The 20,720-nt window shown below is 65.3% G+C and overlaps 3 protein-coding genes across 6 annotated transcripts in view; 1 reads left to right on the top strand and 2 right to left on the bottom strand.

The window, feature by feature from the left end:
• Positions 1-155: 155 nt before the first annotated feature.
• On the top strand, positions 156-12,396 carry MED16 (mediator complex subunit 16). Of its 3 annotated transcripts, none has more exons than XM_040461969.1 (15): positions 156-289; positions 1,802-1,986; positions 2,658-2,765; positions 3,058-3,227; positions 3,672-4,103; positions 4,540-4,645; positions 6,620-6,775; positions 7,432-7,643; positions 8,300-8,506; positions 8,696-8,906; positions 9,109-9,242; positions 9,530-9,722; positions 10,122-10,335; positions 11,115-11,198; positions 11,732-12,396. In XM_040461969.1, exons 2-15 carry the CDS (start codon positions 1,854-1,856, stop codon positions 11,856-11,858), a joined length of 2,487 nt encoding a protein of 828 aa, XP_040317903.1. In that variant the 5' UTR covers positions 156-289; positions 1,802-1,853; the 3' UTR covers positions 11,859-12,396. The 3 variants fall into 3 exon arrangements, with proteins under 3 accessions (XP_040317903.1, XP_040317904.1, XP_040317905.1); XM_040461970.1 differs by lacking the exon at positions 156-289 and adding an exon at positions 480-525; XM_040461971.1 differs by lacking the exon at positions 156-289 and adding an exon at positions 568-590.
• A 3,614-nt stretch (positions 12,397-16,010) lies between these two features.
• CFD (complement factor D) lies at positions 16,011-17,926 on the bottom strand. 2 transcript variants are annotated; one of them, XM_040461577.1, is made up of 5 exons: positions 17,599-17,926; positions 16,985-17,141; positions 16,757-16,901; positions 16,352-16,662; positions 16,011-16,227 (listed from the first exon to the last, which is right to left on the bottom strand). In XM_040461577.1, the coding sequence occupies exons 1-5, from the start codon at positions 17,654-17,656 to the stop codon at positions 16,089-16,091; spliced, it is 810 nt and encodes a 269-aa protein (XP_040317511.1). In that variant the 5' UTR covers positions 17,657-17,926; the 3' UTR covers positions 16,011-16,088. The 2 variants fall into 2 exon arrangements, with proteins under 2 accessions (XP_040317511.1, XP_040317512.1); XM_040461578.1 differs by having other exon boundaries at positions 16,405-16,662; positions 17,599-17,922.
• Positions 17,927-19,491: 1,565 nt separating this feature from the next.
• LOC121021310 (neutrophil elastase) overlaps positions 19,492-20,720 on the bottom strand; it is a 2,263-nt gene continuing 1,034 nt past the window's right edge. Inside the window, 2 exon segments of the mRNA XM_040461576.1 lie at positions 19,492-19,753; positions 19,864-20,220. Of these exon segments, the coding sequence (XP_040317510.1) occupies positions 19,553-19,753; positions 19,864-20,220 (558 nt within the window). The 3' untranslated portion in view covers positions 19,492-19,552.

Raw genomic sequence — 20,720 nt, 5'->3', positions numbered from 1 at the left:
TAGATTCCTACAACATATAGTGCGATCAAATGCGATCATTCACTGAACCTGAGGAAGTGTTCATTGTTCCACCAAATATAACTCAGGTGGCTGCTGGGACGCTGTAAAGTCCCATATGCAAATATCCCGGAAGAGGGGCGGAGTCGCCGCCGTCCCAGAAGCCTCTGGGAAGCGGCCGCGCTGCGCGGGCGACTCGTTGGTCCCGGGGAAGATGGCGGCGCCGGAACCGGGGAGCTAGAGAGACTCGGGGCCGCGGCCGCCTGCTTGGCTTGGCGCCTGGGCCGGCCTGGTGAGCGCGGGGCTGCGGGGCCCGCAGGGGACAGCCAGCGTCCGCTCGGCGCCCGCGGCCGGGGAGGGTGGGAACGCAGCCCGGAGGAGGCGGGGACCCGCGGGCCCGGGGCGGGGCCTGCGGGGTCAGAGGGCGCCGGGCGCGCGGCTGGCGGGAGTCGCTGGGCGGGGTCTGGGGGTTGTGGCAGAAACTTGCGTGGAGCCGGGGACTAACTGGGGGTCTGGCCCGGGCTGGGGGTGAGGCTCGAGGATAATGGGGGATTTGGCGGTGGGACCAGGAGGGCCCCGTGAACACCTGGCAGGTGAAGGGTGTGGGGTCCCTGGGGTGGAGTCTGAGAGCTTAGGCCGGGCTCGGGGGCTCAAGGAGTAAACTGGGAGGGGATTCTGGAAAGGAAAGATTGTAGGGGATGGGGACTGGGGCTTTGAGGGCAGAACTTAAAAGACTTGCGGGGGGCTTGTGGGAGGCGCCTTGGTGTCCCTGGTCTGGGCTCGAAGACGTAGCGGGACCTGGGGGTCATGACTCAGAGAAAGGGAGCTGATGGCACTTCTGTGAAAGAAGGAGTAACCTGTAATCGGTGCCTGCGCGTAGAGCGTTGTCATTGTTGGGCTCAGCAAGTCCCGCCTGGGGCACGACTTTCTGCCTCCGCTGGATGGGGTCTCCTAGCTCTTCCCCCAGGATGGACCCAGGCCCGACCTCTGCACGCGCTTCCCACTGCCTTTATTGCTGCCTACGGGGACCAGTGCACTCCCCTCCGCCCCACCCCTGGTGGTGCACTCCAGCCCGCCCGAGGGGTCCTGCGCAAATGTAAATAGTTCATCGCTCTCCCCGGGCTCCCCCCCACCCCACTAGGGTGAAGGCCTCCAGCGCCCCCACCACCCACCCTCATCACCTCTGGCCCCCTTTCCTTTCACTCATCTGCTCTAGCTGCCTGGGCTGCTTGGCCACTCCTTGAACACCCCAGGCTCCGTCCAGCCTCTGGGCCTTTGCGTTTGCTGTCCCCTCCACCTTCCCCCAGACATCGTGTGTCTTGCTCCCTCACACCTCTGCTTTGATGTTGTCTCCCTGATGAGACCTCCCCGTCCCCCTGTTTAAAATTCAGCTTCGGGGCGCCTGGGTGGCGCAGTCGGTTAAGCGTCCGACTTCAGCCAGGTCACGATCTCCCGGTCCGTGAGTTCGAGCCCCGCGTCGGGCTCTGGGCTGATGGCTCGGAGCCTGGAGCCTGTTTCCGATTCTGTGTCTCCCTCTCTCTCTGCCCCTCCCCCGTTCATGCTCTGTCTCTCTCTGTCCCAAAAATAAATAAACGTTGAAAAAAAAATTTAAAAAAAAATAAATAAAATAAAATAAAATTCAGCTTCAATCACACAGCACATGAGACCCAAGGGCAGGGAATCGTAGAGAATCGGTTGGGTTCCTTTCATTCCCTGTGGGAACCGGGTGTCCAGTGTGGAGCTCGGCATCCTGCAGGCACTCAGTGAATGTCACTGATGAGCCAGTCTCCCCCCCCCCCCCCAGCCCCAGGAGCTGGTGACTGTCCTCAGGGTGTGACCTGTGGCCTGTGGGCACAATGGATCTGGCTTACGTCTGCGAGTGGGAGAGATGGCCCAAGAGTACCCACTGTCCGTCGGTGCCCCTGGCCTGTGCCTGGTCCTGCCGTAACCTCATTGCCTTCACCACCGACCTTCGAAATGACGACCAAGGTGTGTGCCCCCTTGACCCCAGCCCCGCTCCTGTGTGTCCCTGTGGGGGAACTTTGGGTCTCCAGGCCTGCCTGGGAGCTGCCCCTCACCCATGTGGGCCCTCTCAGGGTTTTCTCATCCATAACGGGGTAGTGAGGACGCCAGGCTCGCAGGTGTGCAGAGGCCAGATGCTGTGCTCCCCATACCTGGTGCTGGAATCACCCCCGAGGGATGAAATGGGGCAAGGGGAGCGGGGTCCACTAAGGCTTCCAGACCGTCCATGTTACTATCTTGCATTTGAAAACGTCTAAGGTACTTAGTTGGGGGCTGTTTTCCCTTTACTGTCTGGGTAATATGTATTAGGAAAAAAATAGAAAAGCAGAGAAATTTAAAGGGGAAGAGACCATGGAGAGATGCCCATCATTAGCCTTTGAGGATCGTTTTCTCCCTGTTCTATTTTCTGTGTCTCTTGTAAAAACACCCTGGCCAGGTTCGGGCCTGCTTCGGTTTCCAAGGGAACACAGAAGCCTCTTCCTCCATAGCACCTGTGTGGAGGCTGTCTGTGTGGTCAGCAGCCGACGCCCCTGACTCCCCCGTGGGTGGCATGGTCGCTGGATTCATCCCTGACCCCTCCCGGGGTTGTCGTAGCTTCCTGGTTGTTACCGCTGCTGTGCTGTGTGCTGTCCCCGCAGACCTCACCCGCATGATCCACATCCTGGATACGGAACACCCCTGGGATGTGCACTCCGTCAACTCAGAGCACAGCGAGGCCATCACCTGCCTGGAGTGGGACCAGTCAGGTGAGGCCCGGCCTGGGCATGGGTGGTTCTACATGACTGAGGGGGATAGCGATGCTCTCCCTCGATCCTGAATCTCAGGGTAACACACTCTGTCTCTTCCTGGTCACGTCCCCAGAGTTCACAGCTGGGACTCGAACCCTCGATCTGTTACAATTGTCACGTCCCCGCGAACACACCTTATGCCACTCCCTTGCTCAGCCTCCACCAGCTTGCTCCTCCCAGGCCCTGAACGCACTGGAATCGCTGCCCCTGTGCACCCTGAGGGTTTGCAGTGTGGGTTTGTGGTCCACAGGCTCCCGGCTCCTGTCGGCTGATGCTGACGGGCAGATCAAGTGCTGGAGCATGGCTGACCACCTGGCCAACAGCTGGGAGAGCTCTGTGGGCAGCTTGGTGGAGGGGGACCCCATCGTGGCACTGTCCTGGCTGCACAATGGGGTGAAGCTGGCATTGCACGTGGAAAAGGTGGGTGTTCACCCGAGCAAGCCGGTGCCATTGCAGTAGGTGAGACCGTGCACCCTGCCTGTCGCCCCGCCATCTGGCTCCTCCTCTCCCGCCACCAGCACCCTTTGGTTTTTCTAGTCCAGGCCCAACTCGCCCGATTCATGCCTTCAATCAGGCTGTCAGCACCTGTGTTTTCTGTGAGCCCCCATTTAACTGATGGCTGCTGTCCTTAACGAACCTTCCATTCAGCTGGTGGCTGGTATCCTCAGTGAACCGTTCATTTAACTGACAGCTGTTCTCAGCATCCAGTGCACCCCAGAATTCCTCTTTCTGCACCCCAAGGGGGGGTTGTCAGGTCACAAAGGGCAGACCCCTAAAGTCTGGGCAGGCCATCTGTTGCTGACGTCCTCAGCCGGGTCCAGCATCGGCAGTAAGCAGACCCCGTGCTCCCTTCTCCCCCCACAGTCGGGCGCCTCCAGCTTCGGCGAGAAGTTCTCCCGCGTCAAATTCTCGCCGTCCCTCACGCTGTTCGGCGGCAAGCCAATGGAGGGCTGGATCGCGGTGACGGTCAGCGGCCTGGTCACCGTGTCCCTGCTCAAGCCCAGCGGGCAGGTGCTGACGTCAACGGAGAGTCTGTGCCGGCTGCGCGGCCGCGTGGCCCTGGCGGACATCGCCTTCACGGGCGGCGGCAACATCGTGGTGGCCACCGCGGACGGCAGCAGCGCCTCCCCCGTGCAGTTCTACAAGGTGTGCGTGAGCGTGGTCAGCGAGAAGTGCCGCATCGACACCGAGATCCTGCCCTCGCTGTTCATGCGCTGCACCACCGACCTCAACCGCAAGGACAAGTTCCCCGCCATCACCCACCTCAAGTTCCTGGCCCGTGACATGTCAGAGCAGGTGAGTCCTGCCCCGGGCCCGCTCCCCTGGCCGCACGCTCCTCCCTGCGAGTTCTGGGGTCCGGGGTCGGACGTGGGGCTAACACCCCCTCCCCCCCCAGGGCCCCAGGGAGCCCTGTGTCCCCCTCTTCCGGCTTCCCGAGGCGCCCCATCCTGGGCTCGCAGCCCCTCCTCATCCTCACGGCCAGCAGCGTGGGGTCCGCCCGGCTCTCTGCCTCTGACCCTTTGCCCCACCCTCGTGGGGACCTCGTGAGGACGCTGGGCCCCACAGCCTGCGGGTCCCGGGACCAGGACGGGGACGTCTCTGGGGCAGTTGTCCAGCGGTCACCCCGGGTTCCAGTGTAAGGCCCCGGCTTCGTGAAGCTTCCCCCTTGCTCTCCCCTGGGGGAAATCCGCCATTCTGGCTCCACACTCCTGACCAGCGGCCACCTCCGCAGGTGCTCCTGTGTGCGTCCAGCCAGACGAGCAGCATCGTGGAATGTTGGTCTCTGCGGAAGGAGGGGCTTCCCGTGAACAACGTCTTCCAGCAGATCTCGCCTGTGGGTGAGTCTCCCCGTTCCCGGGGCAGCGTGAGGGAGCTGCTCCGAGCAGCCAGGCCGTGTCAGCCTGCCCCACCCTCTTCACCCCTGCCGATGCAGCCTCTTCGCTCCTGTCCCAGACAGCCACCTGACCCGGGGCTCAGAGAGGCGAGGTCCTACCCGGTCATCCCACAGGCGGGTCGCCTGACTGCCTCACTCTCACACCTCCTGCGGGGAGCATGTGCCTGCTTGAGGGAGCTGTGGTGCAAAGGTCCTGGGGCATGAGGCAGGAGCTAGAGTGGGCTGAGCAAAGGGGAGCAAGCAGGCGGTGCGGCAGGGCTGGGGGTACACACAGTCCCCTGGGCCACAGAGGGCACTTAATCCTAAAAACAGAACCCTCTAGAAACCCTGGTTTACGGTGAGGAAACAGACCCAGAGGGGTGACGGAGTTTCCCCAGGACGTACCCAATGGCTCACCTCCCCCTCCCCTGTCCCTGCACTCAATGTGGAGCCCCCGGTGGCTCCAGATGGAGCCAGCCTCCCTGAAGACCGTGCCCGCTCCCCGACAGAGCTCGGGACGTGCTGACCCAGCCTTTAATGACTTCGAAGTCGGAAAAGCCACTTGATTTTCACCGCCGGAGCTCAGAGGGGACGAAGGCCCCCCGGGGCCCACAAATAGCATTTGCAGCTGATGAGAGCCGGGCTCTCTGCTGATTAGCGCTAATGGACCCTGGAGCGGTTGGCTGCTCGGGAGGGTGCTAAGCGGGAACTACAAATGAAGCCATGTCAAGAGGCCCCGCAGCTCCTGCCCCCCCTCGGGGGCCACGGGATGGTTACACAAGCTGCCCGCTGCGGGGGCCCAGTGGTTAGCACGAAGCACCTTCCCCGGACCCCGCGTCCTGAGTGAGCTCGTAGCTGGCGGCCGGCATGACCGTGTGTGTCGGGCAGGGCCACACAGGTCTGCACGGTCCCTATGCCCCAGTGCAGTGGGTGACCAGCCCCAGGGCCAACCTGGCCACAGCCATCGTGTAGCATTTGTGCAGTGCTCGGTGTGACCACTGGCCCGCGGGTGCTGTCTGGACGTCATCCTTGTTAGATGCGAAATTACACTCTGGCCTCAGGCAGTCTCAGTGCTCCCTGGGCCTCAGTTTCCCCTGGGGGGCTCGGGTCTGCGGCAGGTTTATGAGCTGTGGCAAGCCGTTCAGAGCCGAGCTCTCGAGACAGGTGGGCGGCTGGGAGACGCTGTTTGACGGTTGGTTGTGCCGTGTAACAACCAGCTCAACTTGGCTCACAGCCGTGGCCCTGCGCGGCTCTGGGGGGGTGCCGCCTCCACCGCTCCTACCTGGTTTGTGTGCCTGCCGTCACCTTCCGGCAGCGTGGGCCATGCTGATCGCCCCCCGTGGCCGCGTGTCCCTGCAGGCTTGCCCAGACACGTCCCGGCAAATCCACCCTGTGTCTCCTCTTGCGTCATGTTGGCCCGCGCCCTCTAGCCACGCCGGGACTCCCGGAAACCACTCTGCCTGTTGCTGGGGGGTGTGGGTGCAGGGGGGCACGGATCTGTGGCCCCTTGACCGTCCAGCTCAAGCCTTAGCAGGCGGGCTGAGCTGGGCTCCGCCCAGGACCTGTCCTGTCACCAGAAAACGCACCGCGAGCTGGCTGTGTCGCCAGGGCTTGTGGTGGCCGGGAGTGGGGTGCACCGCGCTTCTCTGCTCCAGCTTCAGCCAGGATCACGGCGGCCTCCCTCCCATTGCCTGAGGCCTCCTGGTCGGGCGAGGTCCCAGGGCAGGACTGGTGGTCCACGTGTGTCACGTGCCTGCCGTGGACCGTTCCGCTGCCTGGGCTATGGAGTGCTTTGAGGGACGGAGCGGGGCCGGGTCCCCAGCGCAGGGCCGGAGACGGGGGTGCTGGGGCGGCCGTGCCTGGCGTCCCCGGCGGGGGTCCGCCGTGTGGCATTTCTCATTCTGTTGCTGTTTTCCCGTTCCCCCGGCCCCCTTTTCAGTTGGTGACAAACAGCCCATGATTCTCAAGTGGCGGATCTTGTCGGCCACCAACGACCTGGACCGCGTGTCTGCCGTGGCGCTGCCTAAGCTGCCCATCTCGCTCACCAACACTGACCTGAAGGTGGCCAGCGACACCCAGTTCTACCCCGGCCTCGGTACAGCTGGCGCGAGCCCCTGGGGGCGGTGGGCTCTGAGCCCGGGGCTCAAGTCTGAGGGCCGTGGGGCCCGCCCCTGTCCGCCAGGCGGCCCCGCTTCCGGGATCCCACACGCTCCCAGGCCGTGAGACTGGCTAACGGAACACTGCGTGCATAAAGGGCTGTTAGCGACCAGTAAGGACGAGGTTGGGAACTTGGGGCGGACTTTTTAGGTAGGCAGCGCTCTGTTATGGCGCCCCAGGTGTCGGTCCTGGGCTCAGTTGCAGGTGTCCCTGACCTCAGGTGAGTCAGGACTCAACGTGAGCCCTAACCCTGCCGCCCACTGGTCGTGGGGGTTAGGCCTCCCCAACCCCATCCTCCCCTCGAGGCCCCTGTGTGCTCCTGGGCCCCGGGGCCTTTGCATTCACTGTCCCCTCCCACCGTCTCCCTGGAAGGAACCCATTTGCTCCCGTCAGCCACACCTTGGGGAGGAGGTGGGGCGTAGCCCGAACCTGGGGCTGTTGGCAAAGGATGCGGGGAAAGCCGGCTGGCTGTGGGGGACGGCTGGTGGGCTGTGGGTGGCCTGGGGCCACGCCTCTCCCCTGGGCGGCCCCTTCCCACCGTGGGGAGCTGGGCGGGCCCCCAGGCAGCTGAGCGGCCTGTGCTCTGGCCTGTAGGGCTGGCCCTGGCGTTTCACGACGGCAGCGTCCACATCGTGCACCGGCTGTCGCTGCAGAGCATGGCCGTCTTCTACAGTTCTGCGGCCCCGCGCTCCGCGGACGAGCCGGCCATCAAGCGCCCGCGGACCACCGGCCCCGCCGTCCACTTCAAGGCCATGCAGCTCTCCTGGACGTCTCTGGCCCTGGTCGGCATTGACAACCACGGGAAGGTAAGCTTCAGAGCCGCCTCCCTGCTGCTCCCCGGCCCGCGGCCGTCGCCTCTGAGGTCTAATCAAAGCTCCTGCGGCGTGGTCTGTGGCGCCTAGTAGGTGCTCAGCAGGAGCCGTTGGGGTGGTTGCTGTTCACGTAGGATTTCTGGAATCAAGTGCGGTGAAGCACGTAAGCGTAAGGGTAGCGGGTGCTCAGCGGGTGTCCTTGTTCCCGGAGGGACTTGGCCTCGGCCTGGAGGAAGGGGCGAGCTGTGTGCGCTCACCCCGTGGCCGTGCCCGCCCATCCCCCCGCCTCCCGCGCTGACTAGGAAACCGGCTTCTGCATTCACTTTGCGACTCCTGACTCGTGACCGAATCCCTTGCTCGTTTGCTCCGCCCTTGGGGTCTCCGGGAGACGGGCCTGGCCTGGCCGCTTCTGGAGAACAGGGTCTGTGCCTCTGCGGAGACCCCCGCGGCCCTCGAGTGGATCCGCGCCGGCCACGCAGCCTGGTGACAGGCCGGTCCCCCAGAAGCCCCGAGCGGGTGTGGCGGGGCCTCGGAGGTGCCGCCGCAGCGCAGACACAGCGCGTGCGGCCTCCCCACCCCCTGGCCGGCGGGACGGCCCGGGGAGGGGGTGCGGGGTCCCGCAGCGCTCCCCGCCCCGTCCTCCCCTGCAGCTGAGCATGCTCCGCATCTCGCCCTCCATGGGCCACGCGCTGGACGTGAGCCTGGCCCTGCGGCACTTGCTCTTCCTGCTGGAGTACTGCATGGTGACCGGCTACGACTGGTGGGACACCCTCCTGCACGTGCAGCCCGCCATGGTGCAGAGCCTGGTGGAGAGGCTGCACGAGGAGTACACGCGCCAGAACGCGGCCCTGCAGCAGGTGGAGGGCCTCTTTGGAGGGGGGGGGGGCGCCCCTCGCCCCGCCCCTCGCACTTGCCTCCCCGCCCCGCCCCTCGCACTTGCTGCCCCGCCCCTCGCACTTGCTGCCCCGCCCCGCGGGGGGGGGAAGGGGAGGGCGCCGCTTCCGGGCCCCTCAGGGGCCGCCCGCTCACGCCACCTGCCCGCCCAGGTCCTGTCCACCCGGATCCTGGCCATGAAGGCCTCGCTGTGCAAGCTGTCGCCCTGCACGGTGGCCCGCGTGTGCGACTACCACGCCAAGCTCTTCCTCGTGGCCGTCAGCTCCACGCTCAAGTCCCTCCTGCGCCCACACTTCCTCAACACGCCCGACAAGAGCCCCGGCGACCGGCTGACCGAGGTCTGCGCCAAGATCACGGACGCCGGTGGGTGCCGCCCCGGCCCCCACCGGGCTCGCCCCAGGGGAGCATCGGCCGGGCCAGGCCTGGGGGGGGGGGAGGCGGGGCCGGAAAGGAGCCGCTCTGACCCAGGGCCCGGCTCTCGCAGTGGGTGCTGCCGGGCTCGGCGCGGCCCCCGGGAGCGTGAACCGTGAGGCCCGGGGGCGCCTGACCTCCCGTCTCCTCCCAGACATCGACAAGGTCATGATCAACCTCAAAACGGAAGAGTTCGTCCTGGACATGAACACGCTGCAGGCGCTCCAGCAGCTGCTGCAGTGGGTGGGCGACTTCGTGCTCTACTTGCTGGCCAGTCTGCCCAACCAGGTGCGGCCCCTCCCCCCAGCCCGCCTCCATGGTCCGGGCTGCCCTGCCAGAGCCAGCGTCCCCGCCCCGCACGCATTACCTGCTGGGGAGGGGGACCGCTTCCCCTCCCCTGCTGGCACTGCATGGTGTCCAGGAGCCGGAGCCGTCCGTTGCGCGTCAGAAAATCCGGGGGCCGGTGCCCGGGGCTCCCCCGGCCTGTGCGAGGGAAGCCGGCCCATCTCCCCGCACACCGGGGTCCTGGGATGCCGCACGCGCTTAGGCCTGTGGCCCGGGTGCCTCCCCCACAGGGCTCCCCGCTGCGGCCGGGACACAGCTTCCTGCGGGACGGCACCTCGCTGGGCATGCTGCGGGAGCTGATGGTCGTCATCCGGATCTGGGGCCTGCTAAAGCCCAGCTGCTTGCCCGTGTACACGGCCACCTCAGACACCCAAGACAGCATGTCCCTGCTCTTCCGCCTGCTCACCAAGCTCTGGATCTGCTGTAAGACGCCGGCCCTCGGCTCTCGTCCCCCCATCAAAATACGAGTCCTGGCTGAGACGCCCCACTCCCCAAATGCAGGCTCCCCCAGCTTAAACGGTCGTGGTCCCCAGCGCCCAGCACAGGTGCTCACTAAACGTCTGCGCCCGTTTGCTTGTCTTGTGTCACCGGGTCGCGTGTTTGCGGCAGGCCCTGTTCTCGGAAGGACACCCAGCGCTCCCTGTGTACTTGTTAAACGAATAAGTGGGTCCTGACGCTCGGGAGGTCAGGGTAGAGCTGGGCCCTGAGCCCGGGGGCCGCTGCTCCGAGCTCCAAGGAGGCCTCGGTGCCCGCCCCCGGCAGGCGGCGCTCCGGGCAGGGGCGCCCGCCCAGCGCGACGTCCCCACGATCCCTTCCCCACAGGCCGTGACGAGGGCCCCACGAGTGAGCCGGACGAGGCGCTCGTCGACGAGTGCTGCCTGCTGCCCAGCCAGCTGCTCATTCCCAGCCTGGACTGGCTGCCCGTCAGCGACGGCCTCGTCAGCCGCCTGCAGCCCAAGCAGCCTCTGCGCCTGCAGTTCGGCAAGGCCCCCGCCCTGCCTGCCTGCGCCGCCGCGCAGCCCGACGGCCTCAGCAGGTGTGTGCCCGGCTCCGCCTCGCCCCCTGCGCGTGCGCCCTGCTGGCGCCGCCTTCGGGGCTCCGCCTGAACGCCGTCCCCGAGAGACGCCCCGCTCGGTCCCCGACTCCCCCGCCGCCTCTCTCCGTCTTCGCGCTCGGCCGCGTCCTGCCCTCCGTCTGGCGCGTCACCCCTGCGTGGAGTGCCGTGTGCTTGACCTTGAGGACTCGGGCTGCGGCCTCTGCCCCCGTAAGGGGGCAGTCACCCTGGCGTAGACTCCCGTGTGAGCCCTCGCTGCGCAGCAGCACCATGGGGCAGGGGTTTGTCCCCACTTTTCGGGCGAGAAAGGTGCGGTCACTGACCCCAGGTCGCACAAGGTGCTTCCCCGTTTTGGACGCTCACGTGGTGAAGAGAGACCCGCGAATCCTCCGCGAGGTCCATTACTTGGGGTGGAAATTTCAGAAATCGCAGATGAGCCAAAGGAGGAAAGTCAGCACCCGGGGGCCCCCTTTGGGTGTAATGCTTCGGGCATTCCTTCTTGTGTTGCCGTGGGAGGGACCGCCTGACTCATTTGGGTTTGGGTTTCGGAAAAAACTTTAAGAGAAGAGGAGGTCGATCACAATGAGATTTAAAACGTGTTGTTTTGGAAACATTCACATGCAGTTCTCGGCCCCTCCCCGCGGGTTCTCGGTGGCTCCCAGAGCTTTCTGGCGCCGTTGAGTGTGCGGGCAGAGGGCACGCGTCAGAGATGACCCGTGCCCGGTGTGTGCGCGCCTCACGTGTCCCCTCTCGTCCGCCAGGGCGCCGGGCCAGCCCAAGATCGACCACCTGCGAAGGCTGCACCTGGGAGCCTACCCCACGGAGGAGTGCAAGGCCTGTACCCGGTGAGCGCCCACCCTCAGCCCTGCCCCGGGGCCGGTGGCTTCCTGCCGTGAGCCTGTTTCCCTGCCTGTGAACACGGGTCATGGGCGCGCCTCCCAGCGAGGGCCGCGGCCGCCTCGGGGGGGGGGGGGGTCCTGAGCACCCTCTCCTGGGGCATCGGTGGCGAGCTGTGCCCGCAGCCCGGGCCTGCCCCGGGGGAGCTCTCCATCACCCGGCGGGTGCGGAAACGAAGGCCGGGCGCTTTGCGGACGCGGCCCCACTTGCCGCCACACAACCCCGGGACCGGGAGCAGGTTCTGGCGTTCAGGGTCACGCTGCCGGGGAGCGGCCAGGCCGGGACTCGAAAACCCCACACCCGTGGCCACTCACGGGGCCGAGCCGGGACGCAGAGGTGTGGCGGAGCCAGCTCGGTGTCGGGCGGCTCCGGGAACGGCGCTCTGGCGGTGGGGGTGCAGCACGTGCAGAGGCCCAGCGGCAGGGCAGAGGCCAGCCCCCCACCCCCCCCCCGCGCCTCACCCTGCCGGCTCTGCCCCCAGGTGTGGCTGCGTCACCATGCTCAGGTCACCCAATAAGACCACGGCCGTCAAGCAGTGGGAACAGCGCTGGATCAAGAACTGCCTGTGCGGGGGGCTCTGGCGGCGGGTGCCCCTCAGCTACCCCTGACCTGGGGGGGGGGGGGGCCCTAGGCCCTCTCGGCGACAGAACATTCCACACACCCCCGATCTTCATCGGGTACATCAAGAAACGGGCATCCTCGCAGCACGGCCTTCCGGGCCTTATCGGCCAAGGTCGTGTCCCGTCAACGGACGGGGCAGGGGTGGACGCTGCCTGAAGCCACAAGTTGGTGCCTGTCGGCCCAGCCGGGACTGCTTTCTGTCCCTCGGAGCCTAGCGGTGGTTCCAGGAGGAGGGCTGGCTCCCTGTCCACGTGCCCCAGGCGGCCACCGAGACAGACCTGTGGGTCTCACGGCCTCACGTGCTGCCCTCCCTGGACCCCCAGCGGCCCCTCCAGAGGCCCCGGGTCCTGGCTCGGAGGGTCCAGGGTGGCCCGGGGTCTCTGTTCTTTAGAACGTGCCCCGTGAACTTGTCCAGTGTCTGGGTGGGTACTGCCCATGACACCTGCCTCAGTGTCCTCCCTGTTCCTTCCCCGTGCGTCCGCATGGTTCTGACGTCAGCAGGCCCAATAAATGTCCTGCCAGGTCGTAGGTGTCCTGTCCCTGCCAAGGGTGCTCTCCTCCTCTGGGCTCCCGTGCCCGGTGACTCTCTTGCTCTGTCAGCATTTATCGAGCACCTAGTGTATGCCAGTCACCAAGGCCCCTGCACAGGGCAGCAGGGCGGGCACTGGTGGGCGATGGGCAGGTCTCTGTCTCTCCTTTTTCCCTGCCTCCCTCTAGCCTCCCCGCTGCAGGCCCTGAGCTGCTCCCGCCCCTGGGCTTCTGGGAGCTCAGGTCTGGTCCCCAGGGGGTCCCGCCTCCTGCCAACGAGCACTTTCCCAATCGCGTCCGGCTTATGTCCTGCTCCCCAGGCCTCCGGACGCGGCGCCCTGCCTGTGGAGTGCTAATGGTTTCTCTGGTTTTCTTGCTGGAAGGTGCAGGGAGGGTGGGGCGGGTGGATGCCCCGCGGGGGTCAGACCCCGCACCTGTGCTTGTGGGGCTCGCCGGGCAGTGGGGGCTCGGAGCCCCTTACCGAGGCCCGGGCCGCGTTGCCCCGGAGGGCCTGTTGTCGGAGCCGTGGGCCTTGATGGTGGGCACGTGGTGGGGGGCGGACAAGGGCAGGGAGCCGGCCCTTGGCTGGGCCTCTGCCAGCGGCCTCGCCTCCCACCCTGCTGGTCACCACTGCCTGGTGCCCCTTTATTTATTTTTTTTTATTTATTATTTTTTTTTTTAATTTTTTTTTCAACGTTTATTTATTTTTGGGACAGAGAGAGAGCATGAATGGGGGAGGGGCAGAGAGAGAGGGAGACAGAATCAGAAACAGGCTCCAGGCTCTGAGCCATCAGCCCAGAGCCCGACGCGGGGCTCGAACCCACAGACCGCGAGATCGTGACCTGGCTGAAGTCGGCCGCTCAACCGACTGCGCCACCCAGGCGCCCCTGCCTGGTGCCCCTTTAGTGACACGGGGACCCCGAGGGCAGCCCCCCCCCCCCCCGGTTGAGTGGTCACTGCTGACAGAGCCATCCGTGAGCCGGTGGAGGGGAGGCTCTGTGTAAATTGCTCATCTAACTGAGGTGTAGGCGGAGAGCAGGGGAGAGGCCTCTCCTCCGTGGGGATCCGCTTCGGGGGCCCTTTCCCCCTGACCGTGCCCACACCGCTGCTGTGCCGTCTGCGCGGCTAAGGTGGGGGTCGCCTGTCGTGGCGTCCCTGCACCCCTCTCGGGCCCCCACGCCGTGCTGCCCACGACCCTCACGAGGCCTCCAGCCACCCTGCCAGTGCTGTCAGCCGTCTGCGTTGGGACAAAGGGCCCGTTGTCCTGCACCCGTTTCACCCGCTCCAGGTTAACTTGTGGTTTTAGGACACGGACACGACTCACCCCCACGGGTGACACGTGGGGTCCGCGCCCCCCCCCCTCGGGTCTGGGTGGGCTCACGCCTGCGTCCAGCCCTGCGCAGAAGTGGTGCGTGTGACCCCCGAGCGGTTGGAAGTGGCCTTGCTCCCGACCCCCCACCCGGAGCCTGTGCCTCCCTGCTGTGAGCACGCCGCCCCGCTGTGCCGTCCGCTTCCGGACCCGCAGAAGCTGAGCACGGTGACCCCGGGGGTGGCTCTCTGTCCCCAGGTTTGGGGTGGACGAGAACAGCCCGCGAACCGGGATGAGCACGGTCGCGTGGGTGCGCCCGGCCGTCCCGGTGGCCAGTCCCCCGTGGGCCCTGCCGAGCCCCGGATGAGCTCGCCAGGCGGGTTAGGTCAGCAAGGTCCCGCGTTCCCGTCCCCGTCCTGTGCCCGCCAGGGGTTACCATGACACCCATGCGTCCCCACAGCGCCTGCCTCTGGGGTCAACAGCAAGGCCCTGTTCTAGTTAGTACGTGAAGACGGCTCAGTCCGGCCGGCTGGGTGTGCGGCCAGCCTCGTCAGAGCGGAGGCCCTGTGTCACGGAGGCGGCCACCGGGACCACGTTCGGAAGATGTGTGTGCTGCTGTGGGCTTAGTGCCCGCCGAGCTCATGGCCCGCCTCCCCACACTGTTCACCGGAACCTTCTGTGGCTCCCACGCTGACCACGGGAGGGGGGTGGAGATGCCCCGGGAGATGTCACACCGGCCAGCCCCTAGTCAGACGCGAACCACCACTCCTACCCCCTGCCCTGGGCCCACCGGGGCCCTGACCTCCAGAAACCAGCGGGAAAGCAGGACCGGGGCGGCCTTTGGCTTCTTATTCTCGGGCCGTGCCCCCTGGACACCCAGGTCGTTCCTGCGCCTGCCCGGGGCTCGGGGTCATCCCGCTGCCCCTGACGGGCCGACCACGCTCACTGGCGCCTGAGAACCCGCCCGTCTGGGGAAGCTGCTGGAAGGTACCCTCCAGGGTGAGCGGGCTGCGGTTTCCCTCGTGGCTGCAGAAGCCACAAGGTCTCCCGCCGGGCCCTCGCCCGAACTGTGCCTCCAGCCCGGAAACCCGCCCCCTTCCTGTGGGGCAGACCCGCCGGCCCCCAGCCCTTCCCCAGGCCCTGTTCTGACCCTCCAGGTGCCAGGTCGTCAGCGGGGCAGCTGCATTTGAGTTTCAAACAAACAACAAATACTGTTTCAGTACAAGGCCGTCCCACATACCACGGGACACTCGCATCATGCAAAAGTAGTTGTTGTTTTTTCTGAAATTCCCGTTTAACCGGACGTGTTTTTATTTGCTGAATCTAGTCATCGTAGCCACACCCACTTTCCCCCCAAACTGGATCATCTCAAAGCCACTCCCTGACATCACTTCATCCAGGAAATACCTATTGAATGAATGAGTCTCCCGGGTCTGGATGGCCAGCAATTGTCTCGGCCCCCCCCCCCCTTATTTAAATGTGTCCAGTTTCTTAAATTACACACGAGATTCCTGAGCCTCGTGTCCATCATCAGAAGGGCTGAGTGAGTTACATCCTGTGTAATGGGATATTTGAGTTACTACGAGCAGGTCTTAGTGACCATGGTGCCCAGCCCAGGGCCGTGCACACAGCAGGTGCTCCATAAATGCTTTTGTAGGCATGAGCACATGACTCCAAGGTAAACACTCCGTGGTGGAAAAGTAAAACTTGGCCACCGGTTCCAAACCCCCCGATTCACAATCCCCAGGGGTGGGCACATGACTTCACCTCTCAGATCCTCAGTCGTCTTTTCAACAAAAGGGAAGTCGAGAGCCCCCTTTGTGGGCGACACTTACCACCTGGGCCCCAGCAGGTGTGGGTCTCGATGGCCCCTCATCCAGGTGGGAGAAAGCACACGGGGCCTCGGGGTCTGGGGAAACTGGACCCTTTCCCGGAAAGGGTAAACTGAGACCCAGGAGGGCAGGGAGTCCCTCAGACCCCCAGTGTGACTGCTCTAGGACAGGCATCAGCCTTCCTCATTCTGGGAGCCCCCAAGCCCCCGGAAGTGACTATGAACGCCGGGCTGTGATCCTGGGTTCGAATCCAGGCTTTGCCCAGGAGCTTCCCCCGACCTGAGCCTCCGTTTCCCGATGCGGGACGGGGGTCACAGAACAGAGTGACTCGAGAGGGTCTGTGAAGCTGAAGCTCCCCCCAGAGCAGGGTCTCGCCCGCAGGGCGGCTTCCCCGCCACCTCCCGGGACCGCGGGTGGAGGAGCACGGGCGCCCCCGCGCGGCCGCGCGTGCTCAGGACGGGCAGGAAGCGTGCAGGAAAGGATGCTTTATTGCGCGACCCCGGTCGGCCGCCCCTCGGGGCCTCGTCAAGCGGCCGCGCCCTCGGCCATCACGCCGTCGATCCAGGCCACGTAGCTCGCCAGGCGCGTGTAGATGCCGGGCTTCTTGCGGTTGCCGCACACGCGCGAGCCCGACGTGACCACGGCCTCGGCCACGCCCCCGCACACCAGCGGGCCCCCGGAGTCGCCCTGCGGGGACAGGACGGCAGGCCGGGCCGTGAGCGCTGCAGCCGCGCCTGCAGGGACCCCCGCCCGCGCACCTTGCAGGTGTCCCAGCGGTTACTCCCCCCGCACCCCCCGCCCGCCCCCCCACCTTGCAGGTGTCCCGGCGGTTGCTCCCCCCGCACCCCCCGCCCGCCCCCCCACCTTGCAGGTGTCCCGGCGGTTGCTCTCCCCGCACATCATGCTCTGGGTGATGGTGCCGTCGTGGTACGTGCGCTGGTTGCAGGTGGCGCGGTCGAGGACCCGCAGTTGCAATTGCTGCAGGCGGTCCGGCCGGCGGCCCGCGTGGGTGACCACGCCCCAGCCGGCCACGTCGCAGAGCGTGCCGGCCGCCACGTCGCGGTCCAAGCGCTGCCAGGCCAGGGGCTGCACGGCGGGGCCCAGCTCGGCCTTCTCTGACAGCTACGGGAAGGGGCAGGAGCGGGGGGTCAGGGCGGGGGGGGGGGGCAGCGGGGGTCGCGTGCAGCAGGTGGGACTGAGGCTGGGCTCGGCAGACCTGCAGCAGGAGGAGGTCGTGGTCGATTGTGTCGGGCCGGCTGTCTGGGTGGGGCACTGCGCGGAGCACGTTGTACAGGCGCTTGGAGGGCTCGGGCTGCGACAGGGAGTGTGCGCCCAGGAGCACCTGCAGCTTCCCGTCGGCCCTGGGCGTGGGGGGGGGGCCCCCATGGGGGCGCCGCCCCCCCCCCCAGCCCCTCCCAGCCCCCCGCTGGCTCCGGACACTCACAAGTCCTCCACGCAGTGCGCCGCGCTCAGCACCCACCGCTCGGACACCAGGAAGCCGCCGCACACGTGCTTGCCGTTGACCTGCACCGATGCCATGTAGGGCCGCGCGTGGGACTCGGCCTCGCGGCCGCCCAGGATTCGCCCACGGGGCTGCGCCGCTGGGGGAGGGAGGGCAGGTGTGTGCTTCAGGGGGCGGGCCTCCCTGCCCCACGCGGCCCTCGGGCAGCCCAGGCCAGGAGTCCAGTCCGTGCGGGGGGGGGGGGGGGGGGCCCGGGGGCCCCCCCGGGGGGGGGGGGCCAGGCCTGGAGTCCAGTCCGGGCCCACTGGGAGCAGGGGACTCTAGGGCAAATTCGCTAAGTGTGGCTGACCAGACCCAGCAGTCCCGGCCGTTTGCACTGACAACTTGACCCTCACTGGAGGCTGAGCTTGGACTCTGAGAGCTCAGGCTTCATATTCGAAGTTTGGGGAAAATCCTTCCTTTTCAGAGTTTTCCATTCACCTGCTGGAGCCGGGGACACTCCTGCTTGATGGCGCGGGGGAGGGGGGGGGCGGCTGGCCGCCCTCCAGACGGGTGGCTCCCAGCTGTCCCCGGTAGGCCCAGGCCCTGTCACTCACCACACGCGGCTGCGCCCAGGAGGACCAGCGTCACCAGGTGCACCAGGCAGGCGGTCATGCTGCTGCTGTGGCCTGAGCGGGGACTCAGGCTGGGGCCCCCAGGCACTGACACTTGTAGGAGCGGGCAAGGGGGCGGGGCTCCCAAGGCTGGCTCTGCTGCGTGGCCACCGTCCAGCAGGGCAAAGGGGAGCCTGCCTGTTCCGTGCCCACCCTCCACGGGAGCCCCGCACCGAGAGGACAGGCGGCTGGAGGGGACTCCTGCCTCTGTGTCAGGTCCAGGGCTGGTCCCCGTGCGGGCCGCAGACCCTCAGGCGGACCCACTCTCAGCCCCCCAGCCCGGGCTCCCCAGAGTGCCCTTCCACCCCCAACGTTTGCAACAGCAGCTGGAGGCCACAGTTTGTAAACAACCAACTTCCTCCCTTTTTCTGCTCCTCCCTTCTTTCTCTTCCTCCTCCAACTAAGAGAGGAGGTCGGTGGGGGTGGGAAGGTCACCTGACAGCCTTGTCCCTGTTGGCTCTGGGGCCCAACACCCCAACAAATGGAATGTTAGAAAGGGGGCGTGTCAGATACAAATGACAGAAAAAACAAGTTGAACCGGGTGGGGTCTTCAACACGGAAATTTAAATGGAAAGTTCAGGGACTACTCTCAGGTGTAGCCTGATCCAGGTGCCTGCCCGCTAGCAGGTGTCTCTGTCTCTCGTTCGTCCTTTCCTCCTTGGTGATTTTTCTCCTCACCGGGCTCCCCAGGGGCCCCAGACTCAGCCCAGTGGCTCAGTGGGCCCCTCCCCCAATTCCCCATCCAGCCAGCTTCTCAAGGCTGCCTCCGGTTAGCCGAGCTTTGATCACATGGCCCTTCCCAAGCCAATCACTGCGAGCAACGGTTGGCAGGTTCTGATGAGCAGAATGGGTTGCGTGACCCTTTATAAGGTCAGGATGATGGATCAATGTCTCACGAACCCATGGAGGGGGGCAGTGCTGGGAACACAAGGGCGGGACGGGCCTTGGACATCCCCAGTGGGCACATTGCACAGTATCTTCCCTCTAAGCTTTCCTCTTTGCTGTGGACTGTTTCAGGCACAGAGAATAGAAAAAATGTAGCCAGTGTGAATTGTTAGATCCTAACATGTGTCCTTATTGAAATCAGAAACTCGAAACAAAAGCCCATTAGGCTATGGAGTCCAGGTTATGTAAGAGTTGGAAACTGCAACAAAATTTGGAACGTCTTCAATAAATAACCCTGAACACTCCCCACCCGGGCGCCGAACGAACCAGCGACCGCCAGCGTGCAGGGCTAGGTTGGAAGAGTGACTGACCGACTGACCCCCGGCCAGCGCTTGGGCGGAGCTGTGGGAGGGGAGCACCCCAAGGCAGAGGGAGCCCCAGAGGCCAGAACCATGCGGCAGGGCCCAGGCCGTTGACCTCCAGTGGGGGGGCGGGCAGGGTTCGTGAGGCCGAGGCCGGTGTGGGACCCGAACCTCTCCCCTCACTCCTGCCTGCAGGGAAGCCGAGGCTCAGGGAAAGACAGTCAGGTGCCCAACGTAGCTGGGACTCAAACCTAGGCTGCCTGCCGAGCACAGCTTCACGCCTGTCTGTACCTCGACTTCTTTGCCTGTAAAATGGGGCAGGGCTAGGACTCGCCTCAAGGGCCGGAGAGAGGGCCGGATGAGTGAACGGTGGCAGAGACTTGGACCGGTCCCTGTGCCGCGTGAGCAGTGACTCAATCCGGTGACGCTGGGAACCCGGGTGGCAGCTGGCATCCTTTGTGGAGGGTGGGGAAGGTCATCTTACCCCAGGGCCCCGAACTTGCTGCCGTTTGGAGGCGACACGCCCACGAGACACACTTTCCGGCCCACTGTGGGGCCCCCGTTGTACAACCAAGAAACACACGCATTCTTACGAAAACCAAGAGGCTTTTATTGTCACCGTGGGCAGGGCCCAGCCAGCGGCGCCCTTTCTAGAGGGTCCTGCTCGCAGGGTCCCTGGGATGCACCGAGGGGCGGTCGTCCTGGCGACGGATGATGGAGTTGATCCAGTTGGCGAACTGTGCCACAGGAGCGAAGGCGTCTGGGTAGAAGCCGGAGCCACAACTTCCACGGATGAAGGAGTCGATGCCCTGAATCAGCCCGTTGCAGACCAGGGGCCCCCCCGAGTCCCCCTGCGGACACAGACAGGGTCGGAAGGCTGGCCTTCCAGGGCTCTGGCCGCGGCCCAGGCGGGAGCGGGGGTGGGGGACCCAGGGGGGGACCGGGGGACCCGGGTACGTACAAAGCAGATGCCGGCCTGCCGGCGTGGCACCAGCGTGCACACGTTGGAACGGGGGCACAGGGTGGTCACCACGGTCACGTTGAGCTCCTGCAGGATGTTGGGCGGTGGCTGGGTTGTGCCCAGCTGGCCCCAGCCCATGGCCAGGCACTGCACCCCACTGCCCACACCTTGATTCTGGGCAGGCAGCCTGGCCACCCGCACGTTGCTGTTGATGGTGGCTGACCCATTGAGCTGTGGCGGGTGGAACAGAGAGCGTCACAGGGGGTGGTGGGCCATGACCTTCCCCTCCCCGGGCCTCAGTTTCCCCATCTGTCTAGTGAGAGCAGCCGCAGTGGTTCAGAGCATCTCTGGACATGTCTTTGTTTAAATATTAAAAAAAAATAATAATGTTTATTTATTTTTGAGAGCGGGAGACAGAGCATGAGCATGAGCATGAGCAGGGGAGGGGCAGAGAGAGAGAGAGAGACAGAGACACAGACACAGAATCCGAAGCAGCTCCAGGCCCTGAGCTGTCAGCACAGAGCTGAGGCGGGGCTCGAACCCACGAACTGTGAGATCACGACCTGAGCTGAAGTCGGACTTTCAACCGACTGAGCCCCTCAGGCGCCCCCGGCCATGTCTGTATGCAGTGGGTAACCAATAAAACACTGGGCAACAGCGGCAACACTTCCCTTGTTCTAGAACATTCCCAGAGAATAACCCTTAAGTTTGCAAGCAGTGGGGAAGGGAGTCTCCCGCCGGCTGAATGTGGGGAATGTCACCCCATGTCACAAAGACAGGAGCGGTCCCCGTGCCCGGCCACACGGATAATAAGTCTGCCCACGGACAGCGGCTCACAGCCTTCTGCACCCTGTGCC

Source organism: Herpailurus yagouaroundi, unplaced genomic scaffold (genome assembly GCF_014898765.1).
Source record: "Herpailurus yagouaroundi ecotype Mexico unplaced genomic scaffold, PumYag 295, whole genome shotgun sequence".
Taxonomy (NCBI): Eukaryota; Metazoa; Chordata; class Mammalia; order Carnivora; family Felidae; genus Herpailurus; species Herpailurus yagouaroundi.
Note: the sequence above shows the minus strand (reverse complement) of the source record. Positions and strands in the feature narration are given on the sequence as shown.

Excerpts from the sequence above, each read along its gene's own strand:
- MED16 (XM_040461969.1), top strand. The coding sequence starts at position 1,854 with ATGGATCTGGCTTACGTCTGCGAGTGGGAGAGATGGCCCAAGAGTACC. Across the intron at positions 4,646-6,619 it reads CCAGCAGATCTCGCCTGTGG|TTGGTGACAAACAGCCCATG; the intron begins GTGAGTCTCCCC and ends CCCCCTTTTCAG. Across the intron at positions 10,336-11,114 it reads CAGCCCGACGGCCTCAGCAG|GGCGCCGGGCCAGCCCAAGA; the intron begins GTGTGTGCCCGG and ends CTCGTCCGCCAG.
- CFD (XM_040461577.1), bottom strand. The coding sequence starts at position 17,656 with ATGACCGCCTGCCTGGTGCACCTGGTGACGCTGGTCCTCCTGGGCGCA. Across the intron at positions 17,142-17,598 it reads CCTGGGCGCAGCCGCGTGTG|CGGCGCAGCCCCGTGGGCGA; the intron begins GTGAGTGACAGG and ends TCCCTCCCCCAG. Across the intron at positions 16,902-16,984 it reads GCGCACTGCGTGGAGGACTT|GGCCGACGGGAAGCTGCAGG; the intron begins GTGAGTGTCCGG and ends CCCCACGCCCAG.